Source organism: Mustela nivalis (assembly GCF_964662115.1).
Source record: "Mustela nivalis genome assembly, chromosome: X".
In the NCBI taxonomy this organism is placed as follows: domain Eukaryota; kingdom Metazoa; phylum Chordata; class Mammalia; order Carnivora; family Mustelidae; genus Mustela; species Mustela nivalis.
The window spans coordinates 52970144-52990320 of NC_139040.1; the positions used below are offsets into that span (position 1 = coordinate 52970144).

The 20177-nt window shown below is 36.6% G+C and overlaps 1 protein-coding gene across 5 annotated transcripts in view; it reads right to left on the reverse strand.

The window, feature by feature from the left end:
* PCDH11X (protocadherin 11 X-linked) overlaps positions 1–20177 on the reverse strand; it is a 421474-nt gene that overhangs the window by 297052 nt on the left and 104245 nt on the right. For all 5 annotated transcript variants that reach the window (XM_082715960.1, XM_082715957.1, XM_082715958.1 and 2 more), the window contains exon 3: positions 16896–19403. In XM_082715960.1, the coding sequence (XP_082572086.1) occupies positions 16896–19403 (2508 nt within the window). The remainder of the gene's footprint in view (positions 1–16895; positions 19404–20177) is intronic.

Sequence of the window (20177 nt, forward strand, 5' to 3'; positions counted from 1 at the left end):
TATATTAGGTATCATTTAATCAGATTCAGTTAATGGTCTTTAAGTTCTCTAAGACTATAAAAACATTTTTAAATGCCCTAAGACTTCTATATGTAGGGGTTAACCTAAACTAAAATAAAAGTTGATGCATATGCATTTATCAAAAATGCTTGATTCAGGGACGCCTGGGTGGCTCAGTGGGTTAAGCAGCTGCCTTCGGCTCAGGTCATGATCCCAGCGTCCTGGGATGGAGTCCCGCATCGGGCTCCTTGCTCTGCGGGGAGCCTGCTTCTCCCTCTGACTCTCCCTGCCACTCTGTCTGCCTGTGCTCGCTCTCACTCGCTCTCTCTCTGACAAATAAATAAAAATCTTTAAAAAAAAATGTTTGATTCATTTACTTTTTGATGTTAACATGCTTATGCATTTCATTCATTTGTTCCCCTAATCTACCTTTAGCATTTGATTAATTTTATATCCTGGAGTGGTGAATTCTCTAAGTTGAAATATGCTACTTAATGTCAATTTCAAGGATATTCAGAGTACAATACTTGAAAAGAAATGAACATGTCTCTATTTCAGAGGATGTATCATTCATCATGACTTTTTACTCATGGCATTTATATTCTCAGCTAAAATGAACCAACTATTCATTTCCTGCTACAGAGACATTTTGCTCACACACCAAGCTGCTAATTTTTGAACTGCAGTTTGAGGGTGTCTGAAAGTGTACTGTCTGGGCAAACTCCTGTTAAATTTCAAGTTCAGTAAATATCACAAAATCCTTATTTCTTGCTTCTCAGGGTAATATCTGTATTCAATTTAAGCCTCCAAATTTGTTTCTTGATTAACGATAATTAATTGTATAGTTCCTTGTGTTTGATAAAATTGATCATAGAACTTTTGGCATCATCCCTACTGAAAACAACCACTCCTTACATAATATATACGAATAAATGATGCTTCTCAACATGATAGAAGGCTATATTCTTACTATGGGGGCCTGCACAGAATCTAAATCACAAAAGCCAAGTTTGATTAGGTTGTTCATTTTATTAACATAATGAGGTAAGTGTTAGTGCAGCAGTTAAGAATATATTCATAGGGTGCTGTCATAGTGAGAACAGATAAGGACAATCACTAAAATAAACTTTGAAACTTAATATCCAGTCTAAGTGTCTGTTTGTTTTAAGTTTTTAGTTTTTAACTGAAAAATAGGTACAGATAAATATATGTATTTTTATCTGGCCAGTTATTTGGACTATAAATAAAACTAAATCTGTTTTGACATTGCACTGGACAGCTAATTAATACTCCCCTAGCAACTATAGGGCTCTGAGTACAATCCTTTCTCCATCATACCCTTGTGAATTATGAAGCCTATTCATGACTAAGCTAATACCTACTTAAGTAGCATAACAGAACCTGAAAATGGATTCTGTAGGTGTTATATTGCCTCTCTCAGTATTCTCGGTAGGATTTTTTCTTGTTTTTGTTTTTGTTTTTGTTTTTTCTGTTTTTGCATGCCTTCCCTAGCTGTCATCAGTCATCTGCAATGGGGTAAATTCTCAGAAAGGCTGTGAAAGATATCAAAGATACGATGCATGAGCTTAGATAAGTCATCTAAGTTTTCTGGTTTCCTGGGATACTTCATCAATAAAGGAAATAATATTGATACTTCATCAATAAAGGAAATAATTAATCAAGAAATCCCTTCTAGTTTTGTGAGTCTAAAATCTCTGCCATTGATAGTACATGGTTACAATATTGGTTTTATCACAATATTTAAAAAAATATTTTAATCATCTTTGAAAAGCAGTGTGCTTAATGGTTAAAAGCATGGCTTCTAGAACCAAAAAGCTTGGATTCCATCCTTACCACAGGTTCTCAGATCTTCAGCAAATTATCTGAACTCTCTGTTCTTCTGTTTTCTCATATATAGAATGGGAAGGTAATAGAATCTATATCATATATTTATTGTGAAATTTAAATAAAGTAACATATATAAAGTCTTGGACAGATGGTGAATTTGTTATATAATGTAACTCCCAATGAAAACAACCTGGAATCATATTTGACTACAATATCACTATTTTTCTGAGAATTTTCCAAAAATATTGTCTTGCTTTGAAGAACATTCAGATATTCAGGACAAATATGTGGTGTGTGTGTTAATTTCTCATCACTGATGTAACAAATTGTCACAGGCTAATGGTTTAATACAATAAAAATATTATAATTCTGGAGCTCAGAAGTCTGAAATAAGTCTTGCTGGGTTAAACTCAAGGTGTCAGCATAACTGTTCCTTTCTGGAGGCTCTAGAAAAGAATCCCTTTCCTTCTTTTAGAGGCCACTCACTTTCCCTTAGATTACAGCCCTTTTCCTCCATCTTCAAAGCCTGCATCAGTCAGCATTTCTAACTTCTCTCATCTCTATGGCCTCTTTGTTTGGCCCTCTCTTCCACATTTTTTTTTCCTCTCTTCCACATTTAAGGAACTTATTGATTACATTGGATCCACCTGGATAATTCAGGATACCTGCCATAAAATAAGTTGGTTAGCAACCTTAATTCCACCTGTAAGCTTAATTCTCCTTTGCTAACTAAGATATCATATTAACGGGTACTAGGAATTGGGACATATACAACTTTGGGAAAACATTATTCTTTATAATAAAACCAGTCTTTTTACATGGAAGCATACAAAATATGATTTTTTTCATTATTTAAGGCACCTCTTTCTTTTGATTTAGAATTTTCAGAAAGTGTTTTTTGTCTGTGTGGAATTATAAATCCTCTGAATGTTGTTTAAAAGTGAGAGATACTTTACACCACTTGCTTTTGCTGGTTTGTATGCTGCTAAAATATTTTTAATTTCTGAAAGATATTTATAATAGAAGCCCCAAATTCTGGCATCTAAAGTATCATAAGAATTGCTGTTATAGTCTCAAAATTAAGAGCTGAACTGACTTTGTTTAATTAAAAGTCTTACCATTTATTAACTATGTCATCTTCAGCAAGGCATTTAACTGTGCTATGTCTCCATTCCCTAACCTGTAAAACAGAATTACCTAATAAGAAAATATATGTTAACAGAACAGGATCTGGCACTCAGTTAAGTGTTATATACATATTAGCTATTATTACTGAGTTATAATAAATTTTGGAATTATTTAAAATGCATAATTTACTACAAAAACATTATTAAAATTAGTAGTAATAGATCTTGACTGATTCCAGAACTACTAACTATATTATGGAACAAAGTCTCATTTTAAAAATTGGAAATTTTATATGTGCATGTGTAATGCCAAACAAATACAGACTAAAATAAGAGGTATTTATGGTGGAGATATTATGTGCTATCATCTTCAAAATGAAAGGTGATTAAATATTTCTAAGAAGAGAGATATACTGGGGGCAAGTTAGCAAATGAGAAATTCGTCCACAAGCCAACCATCACTGGAGATTCTGCAGAAAATTTTATTAGCAATTTTCAAGTAATATTTTGATTCTGTCTGGAAATCCATTTAGCCAAAAGCATTTGTAGATCTAGATTTTTCCTAGAGTGTGCTTTCTGTAAGCATTCAAATTATAAAATGACAGAATAATTAGTGTAACTGGCTATATTGTTCTCATTTGAAGATTACCTAAAATTATAATTCTGCTAAAAAGCAAGTAAAAAAAAATTTATATGATTCCAAGATTTTCTAAGACTTAGAGTTTTTCAAGTTATGAACATAGTAACAGTAAAATTATAGTTAGTGAAAGAAAAAAAATAAGAAAAGAACAAGCTATATTCAGGGATTTTTTTTCACAAATATTTTTATTTTCATCAATATTATTTCATACAAAAATATAAATAATTATGCAGTAAAAATGTCTCAGTTGTCAAGAAAACATCACAAAGCAAATTGTAACAATAATAAAGACCAAAACCCTTATTTTTTTAATAGAGTGCAAGATTGCTTTGCCTTTACTCTTACTCCTAGAAATTCAGAAGGCAACTTGGGATCATTTTACATATTCACTTTTTTGTTTAATTGAAAGAAGTATATTGACTGTGCAAAGCTGCTTTTAAAACTTCATTGCCTAACCATAAGAGACACTGAACTCTAGGAAACAAACTGAGGGCTGCTGGAGAGGCAAAGATAATTGGCTAATAGGCATTAAAGAGGGCATTTGATGTAATGAGCACTGGCTATTATATGCAACTGATGAAACACTAAATTCTAAATAAGAAATACAAAATAAATTCTCATCAGGGAAAAAAAGTCATTGTCTTTGTTTTCAATTGTTTTCTGAATGTAGAATATAAACTTGAATTATTTAATGTAGAAGATATTCATTTGAGGTCTAGAGAAAATGCTTCTGATACAATATAGCGCATCCCTATTTTATTCACTATTGCACAGAACATTTCTAAATATCCCTAGTGCTTGCACAGTGCTATAGAGCTATGGTTATTTCACATGCTCTTTTAATTGTTCTGTGCTCTAACATGCATTAGAGGAAAATATAAATGCTCTTACAAAGTCAAAGGGGAGTCCCGCCAAATGAAATTAAGTGAAGGGAATAAAATGTGTTTTTGACAATGTTGATTCCTTAGGCTAAACTTTAGAAGGTGATGCACATGAATTATTCAGTAGAAAAGCTTTTAATTAGTGTTCTGTTACACTTACTCTATAAAGGACAAAAATAATCACAATAGTCCATCAGACTTGTTGAATGAGTAACTAGGCACATTTTCAACGAGTTCCCATCAGTTATTTACTTGAAAAATGCCTGAAAGTTACTTTAAGACAATCACAAGGACTGGCCCATCAAGTTGTTTCAGAGGAAACATACTATACTTGGTTCCTTTAATTTGTATAATGAGTTATACTTATCAACCCCAAACATTATTATTATTTTTTATTTCAATCTTTGTTTCTCTTCCTGAGGTTCATTTTTTCTTGGTTCTCTTTTTCTCAGTGCCTCACTCTTCAGCTCTGGTTGTGAAGTGCAAAGTTGTTGGAAGAGGTCATCAAGAGGACATGACCACCAACTGACCTGTGAGCAGGCCCTGACCTGGAGGGTATTAAGGAGGGCATATATTGCATGGAGCACTAGGTCTTGTACATAAACAATGAATCTTGGAATGCTGCATCAAAAACTAATGATGTATTTTATGGTGACTAACGTAACACAACAAAAAAAGGAAGTATAAACTTCCAGCTATAAAATAAGTAAGTCATGGGGCTGTAATGTACAGTATGGGGAATATGGTTAATAATACTATATGAACTTTGTGAGATGACAGATGGTAACTATACTATGTGGTGACCATTTCACAATGTATATAAACTCTGAATCACTATGTTGTATACTTGAAACAACTATAATATTGCATGTCAATTATACCTCAGTAGATTTTTAAAAAAATCTTATATTTGAATCCATAAAAATTGCGTTGATTTTCTAGGAGGTTTAATAAAGCAGAAGGAATATTCAAGTTTACTGCCCTGAAGTGAGAATTTTTCTTTTTTTTTTTTTTTAAGAACTTTACTTGATTACAAGTGGAAAATCTACCATTAACACAAAATGTGAAAAAAAAATTGCAGTAAATATCTCCATAGCATTATTCCTCAAATATATTTCAGGCTCAGTAGAATGCCTCTTGATTAACTACATTTTGATCTACATCAAGTTGATTATTATCACTATTATACATCTTTCTTCTCTTATCCTCCAGTGTTTAGGTACCAAATAAACTTATATTCTTCTTGGAATATTAGTGTATATACTTTATGTTGGAAAATTATGCTTACAATAAGCATTTGAAGCACAACTTCAATACTTCAATTAACAATATATAACATTCTGCTTGTGTTATCACCCAGTAAGAGCAAAACACTTTTATATGTGATCTCTCTTCAAGAGCAAAATAACACAGTGAAAAAATAGAGCAAATATTAAAGAGGACTTTCCTTCTCAAGAAAGGAAGCTCAGTTTAGGATATTGAAAAACTTGACAAATTCATCCTGCTAGTAGTGGCAGAGTCAAAAATAAACTAAATTCTAACAGGTTCTAAATTTAATACCCTTTTAATGTATACAACCCTATAACTTAAAAAGCAAGCATGGAGTGATGTGCATTGATATTTTATGTAATAGTAATCATTATAAGAGTAATAACTATGACACTTCCCTTAACTCTTCACCCCAGGCTTCTTGGGCACAAGTATATACACATACACAGACAAACACACACACACACACACACACACACACCATTATAAAAATACTTGAGATTGACTGTTTACTAAGTAGTAATTTCCTTGGGAAGGCCAAAGAGCTGACTAAGATGTAGAAGCAACATATCATAACAAAAGCAACTGGTTAAAAAGGTAAGTGAAATAATGGCAATCTTATTAGAGAGGTGATTAACTCTAATTATAGCTATCAATGAATCAACAAATTTAGCTTCAAATATGTCTAAAAATTAGTCAAGTATTTCAAGGCACACACCACAGCAATGTATCTAGTTCCAGATTGTAACACTTTTTTATGATTTTTTTTTATTTATTTGAGAGAGAGAATGAGAGAGAAAGAGAGAACATGAGAAGAGGGAGGGTCAGAGGGAAAAGGAGACTCCCTGCCAAGCAGGGAGCCTGATGCGAGACTTGATCCACAGACTCCAGGATCATGACCTGAGCTGAAGGCAGTCATTTAACCAACTGAGCCACCCAGGTGCCCTAATTCTAGATTTTAAAGGTAACTCTTCTTTTATCAGAAGGCCAGGTTTCTAGGGCAAGGCTCTATGCTCAATAATATATTCCATGAGTACCCCTTTCTCCTTGCAAGAGAAGTTTAGGAACAAACATAGTATCTGATTATTTATGTCCCACAATTTGATAATACATCAAAGAATAATTAATAAAATCTTAAAGTAGGATAGCAAGGTAAACAATTTTGAATTCAATATTAACAAAGAGAAGCTAATTGTTGGGTCTTTTTTTTTTTTTAAAGATTTTATTTATTTGACAAAGAGATCACAAGCAGGCAGAGAGGCAGGCAGAGAGAGAGAGGGAGAAGCAGGCTCCCCGCTGAGCAGAGAGCCCGATGTGGGACTCGATCCCAGGACCCTCAGATCATGACCTGAGCCGAAGGCAGCGGCTTAACCCACTGAGCCACCCAGGTGCCCCTAATTGTTGGGTCTTTAACTCACTAGAATTTTCTAGATAAGGATCTCCATTCTCTATATCGTTTATAAACTCACAAAAAATTATATATTTGCTGATGAAAATATATTAACTTGAAGAATTCTAGAAAATACATTGGGTTTTATACATAAAATATTCTCTTTCTAATTAGATACTATTCATTCTATATACCAGATTAATACAGCTTTATGAATTTATAGATTTTTTGTAGTTTTATAGATTTATAGTTTATATATTTATAGTTTTATAGAATTATAATTTAGTGTATATATTAAAAACATCCTTCCTAAAAGAAAGATTTCTATAGTTTTAATTATTTAGTTTTTTCATTGTGTAATGTACTGATATTTTATGAAGAGTATTATTATAAAGTAAATATGTTGTTTCAAATTATTTTATCATAAAACTTTAAGATTCTCTGTAAATTTCTTAATATTTTCCAGTTCAGGTGTGTCTAAGTGGTGCAGTCTAAGTGGTGCAATCCAACTCCTGATTTCCACTCAGGTAGTAATTTCAGGGTAGTGAGATCAAGCCTGCACTGGGCTCAGCAAAGAGTCGGCCTGAGATCCTCTCTTTCTCACTCTCTGCCCCTTCACTCATGCTCTCTTTCTCTAATTTTTTTTTCTAGTTCAAATTAGGTATTGTAATCTTAGAATCAATATAAATCTATAATTTCTATAGGATGAAATGTTGATAAATTCTAATTGTCTCTAGACAAATATACTTTATAGACTGCTTCTTTTACAGTTTGGTTGTATATTGTAGAATATAAGGCAATCCTGAGAAATCAGTTGCAATTTTCAGATTGGAGCTAAATCGTGGAAGATATTAAATGCAAAACAAAGAAATCTGAACCCTTTTCATTAAGTGATAGAGCAGATTTGACTAATTAAAAATCAAGATTCACAAATGTTAGGTAAAAACACTTCTTAAAATTTCTACTTTAGAATAATATATTTTTTTCTTAAGAATTTAGTGTATTTTTAAAAAATTCATTATTTTAATAGTGATTTCTCTATTTCTATACTCTTGGTTGGTTAACAAGTTTTATAAATGTAGTAGTTAAATTTATAAAAGTCTAATGTATGTAAAATCAGCTTCTGATAAAAATAGTGTAATTTTTTTTTACTTGCTTCATCATAATGAAATATGACATACTAAATGAAAATGACATGAAGATTTAGCAAAAAGAAAATTAAAAATAAATATTTTGAGAGAGGGGCAAGATGGCAGAGAAATAGGAGGCCTTGTTTCAACCAGTCCCTTCTTAAATATCTACCAGAGCACTCTGAACACCCATGAAATGAGCCTGAGATGTAAGAGTATATACTTCTGGAAGTATATACTTCAGGGTCACAAGACATCAGTGGAGAGGTAAAGTGGAGTGGGAATGCTCAGAGTGATATCAGAGGGTAAACAAAAGGGTATGGAACCACCAGAAGTGACCCACTGAAAAATAATACCCCAATATGAAAGTGCCCTGTGACTGGGGACTAGCATTAACTTGGAGTCTGGTTAAAAACAAAAAAAAAAAAAAAACAAAAAAACAAAAAAAAGAAAGAAAGAAAGAAAGATAAAGAAAAGAACAAAGAGTCTTAAGGGGCAACTGGTGGAATTGGGCAACCACAGGCAAGGTCCTAAGCTCACAGTCCCAGGAAGGTCACAGTGGGGGCCTACCAGTGCCTGGGAGAGCCCAGCAGGACCTCCAGTCCATGGTCCCTGAGCCTGCAGCTTTCCACTGCTTGCACCACTGCTTGGGCTGGGTGCACCCCTGCCCTCACCTGAGAGAGCCCAGCACAGCCCCTGCTAAAGGTCCCTGGACCCGCAACCTGCACTGCCACTCTCACAGCTGGGTGTGAGTTCAACCATCCTGGGCACGGACTCCAGACAGCAGTCCCAACAATGACAGCCACTGCAATTGGGCTCCCCGGATGAATATCATTCGTGGTTTTAGTGCTACAGGGTGCAGAGACAAGGTGGGGTGGGGGGGCTCTTGCGACCACTGAGACAGTGGCTGGTGGTGGGCACCACTTGTAGGAGTTTGCAGAGGAGGAGTCTGTATGTTCTGGATCATCCAGAGGGAAGCAGACTGAGGTTACTCTCTGGGGCGGAGGACTAGGTCTGTTCACTTGGCTCTAACCCTCTCAAAAGCAACAAAAAGCCACCAAAGAACAAAAATCTCCAGAGAACAAAAGCCTCAAAAACTGGTTTCCACAGAGCCCAGCCCCTTGAGAGGGGGCAGGGCAACTCAGCCCAAGCAAGACTGACTGGTAAACAAGGAAGTGACAGGCCCCTACCCCAGAAGACAAGCCAAAAGAACAAGAGGACAACAATCACAGGGTCCCCATAAAACTGTAAAACCCAAGGTCAGGGAAAAACAATATATTAAGCCTCCGGTACTGCCCCAAAACCTGTATATTTCATAGATACAACATCTTGTTTTATTTTTTTAAATTCATTCTCCCAATTTTTTCTTTTTTTTTTAACCTGCTTACCACTACAACTAGATGTTTAATACAACATATTACATAGTAACTTTTTAACTTGAACTTTTTACATATAAATATGAAACTTTTTTCATATATTTGTGTTTCTTTTTCTTTTCTTTTTTTAATAATGTATATAAAGATATAAGTTGCAAGGTAATCCCTTTCTCCTATTCAATACTACCCTTGTATATAAACTAGTTTTAATTTCCCTGTACCTCTGGAAAGTTAAGTACTTTAACAAAGTTAACAAGATAAACCCAGTAAGAACTGAAAAAACCTTCCTCACCCACATCAATGGTTTATAACCACTTTCCCATCTATTCTTCCATTAGTGTTTTGGTGTATTTGTTTTTGTACTATATAAATCTTATTCTTGGGGTTCATTTTGGTTGGGTTTTTCTTTCTTTTTTTTTTTTTTCTTGTGTTTTACTTTTGTCGGTCCTTTAGTTTTTTCGTTTTTGTTTATGTACCTTATAAATCTTACATTGGGGGCTTATTTGGGTGGGTTTTCTATTTTTTCCTCTATCTCTCTCTTTGTTTTTCTTTCTTTTTGGTGGTGGCTTCTGATTGCTCCAAAATTTACCAGGGTGCACCTTGCTTGGATCATGGCTGATATATTCAGCTATACATCCCCCAAACCACCTCTTACCAAAATGACTAAGAGGAGTAACACCCAAAAGAGGAAAAATTCAGAGACTCTGCCCTATGCCACAGAACTATTGAATATGGACATAAACAGTAGTTCTGAAAGGGAATTCAGGGTTACAATTATCCAGGCAATGGCTAAGTTGGAGAAGATTATTAGTGGCAACATAGAAACTCTAAGGGTGGAAGTGAGTGTTGATCTGGAAGTACTAAAAAATGCTATCAGTGAGAACCAATCTAATCTAAATACTCTAATAGCTAGGGTAACTGAGGCAGAAAATTGAATTAGTGATCCAGAAGACAAACTGATAGAAAAGACGGATCAAAAGGAGGTCTGGAACAAACAGCACAGAAGCATCAAAAACAGAATTAGAGAAATAAATGATGCCATGAAACACTCCAATGTCAGAATTCCTGGAATCCCTAAGGGGGTGGAGAAAGAGAGAAGTCTAGAAGATAGAGTTGACCAAATTCTGGATGAAAATTTTCCCAGTCTGGGTAATGGAACAAGGGTTTGTGTCCTAGAGGCAGAAAGGACACCCCCAAAGATCAACAAATCTAGAAAGACCTCAAAACATTAATTGTGAAATTGATGAATCATAATTTTAGACAAGAGGTCTTAAGGGCAGCTAGGGGCAAGGAGATTCCTTACATACAGAGAAAGGACCACCAGAATGATGTCACAACTCTACACAGGAGCCTGACAATCCAGAGAGGGTGAAAAAGACATGCACAGAGCACTAAATGAGAGGAACATGCAGCCAAGAATACTTTATCCAGCAAGGCTGACGTTCAAAATGGATGGAGAGATAAAGAGCTCCCAAGATCAACAAGGTTTAAAAGAGTATGTGACCACCAAGCTGGCACTATGAGTAATATTAAGCGGGGTTCTATAAAAGAAGAAAGAACCCAAGAGTGACATATGACAGAAATTTACAGAAACAATCTATAGAAACTAAGGACTTCTCAGGAAACATGATGTCAATAAAAACATCTTTCAATAATCACTCTCAATCTGAACAGACTAAATGGTCCCATAAAAGAGCATAGGGTTGCAGACTGGATAAAACGATAGGACCCATCTATATGCTGTCTACAAGAGACACATTTGGAGCCTAAAGATACAAGCAGACTGAAAGTGAAGGGATGAAAAACCACCTTTCATGCCAATGGGCCTCAAAAGAAAGCTAGGGTAGCAATTCTCATATCAGAAAAATTAGATTTTAAACTAAAGACTGTAGTCAGAGATACAGAAGGACACTACATAATCCTTAAAGTGTCTATCCACCAAGATGATCTACCAATTGTAAATATCTATGCTCTCAAAATGGGAGCATCCAATTACTTAAGAAAACTGTTAATCAAGATAAAGAGTCATATTGATATGAATACACTAATTGTAGGAGATCTTAACACACCTCTCTCAGAAATATATCATCAAAGCAGAAAATCAATAAAGAAACAAGAGCATTGAATGACACATTGGACCAGATGGACCTCATAGATATATACAGAACATTCCACCCTAAAAAAGCAGAATACTCATTCTTGTCAAGTGTAAATGGAACCTACTCCAGAATAGACCACATATTGGGTCACAAATCAGGACTCAACTGATACCAAAAGACCGAGATTATTCCCTGCATATTGTCAGATCACAATGCTTTGAAACTGGAGCTCAATCACAAGGAAAAGTTCCGAAGGATCTCAAACACCTGGAAGCTAAAGGCCACCTTGCTTAAGAATGCTTGGATCAACCAGAAAATCAAAGAAAAACTGAAACAATTCATGGAAACCAATGAGAATAAAGACACTTCAGTCCAAAACATATGGGATACAGCAAAGGTGGTCATAAGGGGGAAATACATAGCCATCCAAGCCTCCCTCAAAAAAATTCAAAAACCCAGAATACACCAGCTGTCTCTACACCTTAAAGAATGGGAGAATCAACAACAAATCAAACCAACTCCACACATAAGAAGGGAAATCATCAAGATTAGAACTGAGATCAATGAAGTAGAAACCAGAGATATAGTAGAACGTATCAATGAAACTAGAAGCAGGTTTTTTTTAAAGAATCAATAAGATCAATAAACCACTGGCGACACTAATCCAAAAGAGAAGGGAGAAAACTCAAATACATAAAATTATGAATGAAAAGGGAGAGATCACAACTAACACCAAGGAAGTAGAAACAATCATCCGAAGTTATTATCAACAGTTATATGCCAATAAGCTTAGCAACCTAGATGAAATGGATGCATTCCTGGGAAACTATAAACTCCCAAAATTGAACCAGGAAGAAATCGACAACCTGAATAGACCAATATCTAGTAACGAGATTGAAGCAGTGATCTAAAACCTCCCAAAAAATAAGAGCCCAGGACCTGATGGATTCCCTGGGGAATTCTACAAAACTTTCAAAGAAGAAATAACACCTATTCTCCTGAAGCTGTTTCAAAAAATTGAAGCAGAAGGAAAGCTTCCTGACTCTTTCTATGAAGCCAGCATTACCCTGATCCCCAAACCAGGCAAAGACCCTACAAAAAAGAATTTCAGACCAATATCACTGATGAATATTGATGCTAAGATTCTCAACAAGATCCTAGCCAACAGGACCCAACAGCACATTAAAAAGATTATCCACCATGATCAGGTGGGATTCATCCCTGGGCTACAAGGATGGTTCAACATTTGCAAATCAATCAGTGTGATACAACAAATTAATATGAGAAGAGAGAAGAACCACATGGTCCTCTCAATTGATGCAGAAAAAGCATTTGACAAAATCCAGCATCCGTTCCTGATTAAAATGCTTCAAAGTATAGGGATAGAGGGAACATTCCTGAACTTCATCGAATCTATCTATGAAAGACCCACAGCAAATATCATCCTCAATGGGGAAAAGCTTGTAGCCTTCCCTTTGAGATCAGGAACAAGACAAGAATGCCCACTCTCACCACTCTTGTTCAATATAGTATTAGAAGTCCTAGCAACAACAATCAGACAACAAAGAGAAATAAAATGTATCCAAATTGGCAATGAAGAAGGCAAACTCTCTCTATTCGCAGATGACATGATTCTTTATATGGAAAACTGAAAAGACTCCACCCCCAAACTACTAGAACTCATACAGCAATTCAGCAATGTGGCAGGATAGAAAGTCAATGTGCAGAAATCAGTGGCTTTTTATACAATAACAATGAAAATACAGAAAGGGAAATTAGAGAATCGATTCCATTTACTATAGCACCAAGAACCATAAGATACCTGGGAATAAACCTAACCAAAGAGGTAAAGGATCTGTACTTGAGGAACTACAGAACACTCATGAAGAAATTGAAGAAGACACAAAAAGATGGAAGACCATTCCATGCTCTTGGATCGAAAGAATAAACATCGTTAAAATGTCTATACTGCCTAGAGAAATCTATACTTTTAATGCCATTCCGATCAAAATTCCACCAGTATTCTTCAAAGAGCTGGAGCAAATAATCCTAAAATTTGTATGGAATTAGAAGAGACCCCGAATCACTAAGGAATGTTGAAAAACAAAAATAAAGCTGGGGCATCACGTTACCTGATTTCAAGCTTTATTACAAAGCTGTGATCACCAAGACAGCATGGTACTGGCATAAAAACAGACACATAGACCAGTGGAACAGAGTAGAGAGCCAAGATATGGACCCTCAATTCTATGGTCAATTAATCTTCGGCAAAGCAGCAAAAAAACATACAGTGGAAAAAAGACAGTCTCTTCAATAAATGGTGCTGGGAAAACTGGACAGCTATAGTAGAAGAATGAAATTCGACCATTCTCTTACACTGTACACAAAGATAAACTTAAAATGGATAAAAGACCTCAACGTGAGACATGAATCCATCAGAATCCTAGAGAAGAACATAGGCAGTAATCTCTTTGATATCAGCCACAGCAACTTCTTTCAAGATATGTCTCCAAAGGCAAAGGAAACAAAAGCGAAAATAAACTTTTGAGACTTTATCAAAATCAAAAGCGTCTACACAGTAAAGGAAACAGTCAAAAAAACAAAGAGGCAACCCAAGGAATTGGAGAAGATATTTGCAAATGACAGTACAGACAAAAGGTTGATAACCAGGATCTATAATGAACTCCTCAAACTCAACACACAGGAAACAGGCAAACATATCAAAAAATGGGCAGAAAATATGAACCGACACTTCTCCAATCAAGACATACAAATGACTTTCAGACACATGAAAAAATATTCATCATCACTAGCCTTCAGGGAGATTCAAATTAAAACCACATTGAGATAGATTTTGGACACTAGTCCTTTATCTGATATGTCATTTGCAAATATCTTCTCCCATTCTGTCAGTTGTCTTCTGATTTTATTAACTCTTTCCTTTGCTGTGCAAAAGCTTTTGACCTTGATAAAATCCCAATAGTTCATTTTTGCCCTTGCTTCCCTTGCCTTTGGCGATGTTCCTAGGAAGATGTTGCTGCGGCTGAGGTCGAAGAGGTTGCTGCCTGTGTTCTCCTCAGGATTTTGATGGATTCCTTTCGCACATTGAGGTCCTTCATCCATTTTGAGTCTATTTTCGTGTGTGTTGTAAGGAAATGGTCCAATTTCATTTTTCTGCATGTGGCTGTCCAATTTTCCCAACACCATTTATTGAAGAGGCTGTCTTTTTTCCATTAGACACTCTTTCCTGCTTTGTCAAAGATTAGTTGACCATAGAGTTGAGGGTATATTTCTGGGCTCTCTATTCTGTTCCATTGATCTATGTGTCTGTTTTTGCGCCAGTACCATGTTGTCTTGATGATGACAGCTTTGTAATAGAGCTTGAAGTCTGGATTTGTGATGCCACCAACTTTGGCTTTCTTTTTCAATATCCCTTTGGCTATTCGAGGTCTTTTCTGGTTCCATATAAATAATGAACTTAGCAAACTCAACACCCAAAGAACAAATAATCCAATCAAGAAATGGGCAGAGAACATGAACAGACATTTCTGCAAAAAAGACATCCAGATGGCCAACAGACACATGAAAAAGTGCTCCATATCACTCAGCATCAGGGAAATACAAATCAAAAGCACAATGAGATATCACCTCACACCAGTCAGAATGGCTAAAATCAACAATTCAGGAAATGACAGATGCTGGCGAGGATGCAGAGAAAGGGGAACCCTCCTACACTGTTGGTGGGAATGCAAGCTGGTGCAGCCACTCTGGAACACAGCATGGAGGTTCCTCAAAATGTTGAAAATAGAACTGCCCTATGACCCAGCAATTGCACTACTGGGTATTTACCCTAAAGATACAAACGTAGTGATCCAAAGGGGCACGTGCACCTGAATGTTTATAGCAGCAATATCCACAATAACCAAACTATAGAAAGAACCTAGATGTCCATCAACAGATGAATGAGTCAAGAAGATGTGGTATATATACACAATGGAATACTATGCAGCCATCAAAAGAAATGAAATCATGCCATTTGCGACAACATGGATGGAACTAGAGCGTATCATGCTTAGCGAAATAAGTCAAGCAGAGAAAGACAACTATCATATGATCTCCCTGATATGAGGAAGTGGTGATGCAACATGGGGGCTTAAGTGGGTAGGAGAAGAATAAATGAAACAAGATGGGAATGGGAGGGAGACAAACCATAAGTGACTCTTAATCTCACAAAACAAACTGAGGGTTGCTGGGGATATGGGTGTTGGGAGAAGGGGGGTGGGATTATGGACATTGGGGAGGGTATGTGCTTTGGTGAGTGCTGTGATGTGTGTAAACCTGGCGATTCACAGACCTGTACCCCAGGGATAAAAATATATGTTTGTAAAAAATAAAAAATTTAAAAAAAAACTTTAAAGACACAAACACACACACACACGTTGAGATATCACCTTACACCAGTTAGAATGTCCAAAATTAACAAAACAGTAAACAACATGTGTTGGAGAAGATGTGGAGAAAGGGGAACCCTCTTACACTGTTGGTGGGAAATTGCACTCCTGGGTATTTACCCCAAAGATACAGATGTCGTGAAAAGGACTATCTGTACCCCAATGTTTATAGCAGCAATGGCCACGGTCGCTAAACTGTGGAAAGAACCAAGATGCCCTTCACTGGACGAATGGATAAGGAAGATGTGGTCCATATACACTATGGAGTATTATGCCTCCATCAGAAAGGATGAATACCCAACTTTTGTAGCAACATGGATGGGACTGGAAGAGATTATGCTGAGTGAACTAAGTCAAGCAGAGAGAGTCAATTATCATATGGTTTCACTTATTTGTGGAGCATAACAAATATCATGGAGGACAAGGGGTGTTAGGAGAAGGGAGTTGGGGTAAATTGGAAGGGGAGGTGAACCATGAGAGACTATGGACTCTGAAAAACGATCTGAGGGGTTTGAAGTGGCGGGAGGGGTAGGTTGGGGTACCAGGTGGTGGGTATTATAGAGGGCACGGATTGCATGGAGCACTGGGTATGTTAAAAAAATAATGAATACTGTTTTTCTGAAAATAAATTAACTAATAAAAAAATAAAGTTAGAAAGATTAGTTAGAAACTTGGATTACCTACCAGTCTAGTGTGTACAGACACAGGAGTTTTGAAAGTTGTCACTGAATAGCTGCACTCAGAAACACTGTAATGTTCGGAACTGCTGGAGGAACATTTAGAGATGGAATCACAGGTCACAAAGGTGTTATCAAGTGGCAGTTCCTGAATGACATGGTGCTTCGAATTCAGGGGAGTTTCAGGGTAAATCTGGAAGGCAGGCTGTGGAGAGGCAGATTTGTAGTGCCTGGCCAAGTCAGGGCTGTCAGGTTTGAAGGTAGTAGGTATAGTGCCCCAGTTGTTCTTGACCATGCTTTGTTCTTCCAGCTCAATGGGAAGGTCTAGTGTGACACTGTTTCCATCATTGTCAATATCATATGCTTTAATTTCTTCAATAGTGACAAAGTTAAGCAGTAAGTTCTTAGGGGCATGCTTCTTCTTCTTTTTCTTCTTCTTCTTTTTCATCATCATCATTACCATCTGTCTATTTTCTGGGTTTGGAGTAACCCATTCAGAATTCTGCTTGTTTTTCTGAGAAGCCTTAAGGTGTGGTGGTGACTGGTGGCATCGTACTACTGCAGTAATGAAAATAACAAGGATGACAGTTATGGTGCCAGCAATAATAGCAACCATGATCTTGACATAGTCACTGCTTGGTGAGGATGCATCAGTTGTCTCAATATTTGGGGCCACTGGTGTTTCAATGTTGTTGTGTACCAGTTCATGAATCCATGTAGCATTGGTCACTGATTCATTCACAAATAGATTAACAACAACAACACTGAAGAGAGATTCAGGTTGTCCCAAGTCCTTAGCTTTAACTATCAGTCTGTATAAACCAAGGTCTGTAACAACACATTTCTCCTTTAGTGTGATGTTGCCTGTTGTTTGGTCAATTATAAACAGACCTTTTGTGTTTCCTCCTACAATGCTGTAATGAAGCTTTGCATTCATGCCGGTATCATTGTCAACAGCAAGTACGGTGAAGACCACTGTGCCTGGATTAGCGGATGGTAGAACCAATTCATAGGAGTTGTTGGAAGAAGGGACAATGAAAACTGGTTTGTTGTCATTGACATCAACCACATTTATGGTCACTTTGGAAGTTGAAGAATGTGGTATCTTACCTCCATCCTCAGCCTTTACATAGAAAGTATAAGATTCTTGTTTTTCTCTGTCAAATGAAATATTTGGTTGGATGACACCAGTCTGTGGATCAATGGTGAAGTCATCATTCATATCTAAAATGGAGAGAGTGACTACAGAATTTTCTCCATAATCTGGATCAGTTACAGTGATCAGTCCTACTGTACCATGTCTTGGAAGGTTTTCTGATACATAGAAATTGTACTCATTGTGAGTAAAAATTGGACTGTTGTCATTCTGATCAAGAATGGTCACTGAAACTGTGGCATTGATTATTAAGGGTGGCATCCCATTATCTTTTGCTAGAACTGTGAAGGAATATTTTTCCTGTTTTTCTCTATCCAGTTTCCTCACTGCGGTCAGAATGCCTGTATGATGATCCAGACTGAATTCAGATGGAGCATCAACACCAAGCAGATAATTGATCTCAGCGTTGTACCCACTGTCTGCATCTGTTGCACTTATTTTTGTCAACTTGGTGCCAGGAGAGTTATTCTCAGGAAGAGAAAGACTTATGAAAGGCTGGGTGAAAACAGGAGCATTGTCATTTTCATCTTTCACTTTGACAAGGAGCATAGATGACTGATTCAAAGGAGGTTTTCCAGCATCTGCAGCTAGTAATTTAATGGCATATTCTCTTATGGATTCATAATCAAGATATGCAGCAGTCTCTAGGAGGAATTGATTACTGAATACTGGCCTTAATCTGAAAGGAACTTCATGATCTGTGAAGCATGTCACCATGCCATTATTGTCAGCATCTTTATCTGTCACAGTTATGAGAGCAATTTTGGTATTGACTGGAGCATTTTCTGAAAGAAACACAGTGCCATTTATTGGATTAATGATGTATCTTATGTCAATTGATGGGGCATTATCATTGATATCTGTAACATTTACTAGAACCATTGCTCTTGCTGGCATCGATCCACCATCACTTGCCAAAACCAGTAACTTGTGGTTCGGTGATTCCTCCCTATCTAGTTGTTGTTTGATTGTGATAAGTCCTGTGGTGGTGTTGAGGTGAAATAGCCTCTTGGCAATGTTGGAGACTAGATTGCTAAAATAGAAATGAATCTTGGCATTTTCACCTATGTCAGCATCTGTGGCATGGAGTTGTGTCACTGAAGTACCTACAGGAGCATTTTCTGGTATGTTGACTTCAATCCCATCCTCCTTGAAGACTGGGCTATTGTCATTTGTGTCTGCAACACTTATTTGCAAAATAGCCGTACTGGATCTTTGAGGAAAGCCACCATCTTCGACCTTTACTTTCATTATATATGTATCCTTCTCTTCCCTATCTAACTCCTTTTGAACAATCAGCTGTGGCATCTTGTCTCCTTCTGGTGTTTCAATGATATCAAGCCCAAAAATACTTTGACCCTGGAAAACATACAACAAAACACATTTTAACTTATGTAATGAGACCAGTATTCAATCTATTGAAGCCACGTGACATAGGATCAGCTCAGAAATAGGTGTTAGAAAACTCAATTTATAAGCCCTAAGTCTGTCTGTAACTAGTATTATGACCACTAGCAAGTTGCTTACCATCTCCATGCATTTCTAAAATTAGAAAGTTGTTCTATAAGATGATTTGAGAGCTTTACAGTTCATGGCATTTTATGGTGATAAATGTAACTCACTTATATAAAGTATTAAAGTCTACAAAAGGAAAAAGTATAAAGAGTTGTCAGTGTTTCACATGGTGATTTAAGTTATGAGTGAATTAACTGAGGCAAGATGGCAGTAAGTAGGGGACCTCCTTTCATTTGGACCCTTGAGTTTAGCTAGGTAACTATCAAACCATTCTGAACACCCATTAGCTCAGCCTGAGATGTAAGAAAAAAAAAATATCTGGATCTATACTCTACAGTAGAAAATCCACTGTTTTTTGCAAGGAAGGGAGTGCAGAGACATGAATCTGAGAGGAGATATCCAGAGATAAATGGAGGGGGGAGGAAACCTCCATAAGCTGGCTACCAGAAAGTGATATAGTCCCAGAAAGCAAACTCAGTACCCTTAGAAATCTGCTCCAGTGAGTGACATCCTGTATGAAAGAGGCTCAGGGGATGAAAAGGGTAGAATTCTAGGTCAGTCAATGTGGTCTCAGGATCCTAGAAGTCATGGGGATGCCAGAACTGATAGATTTCCCAA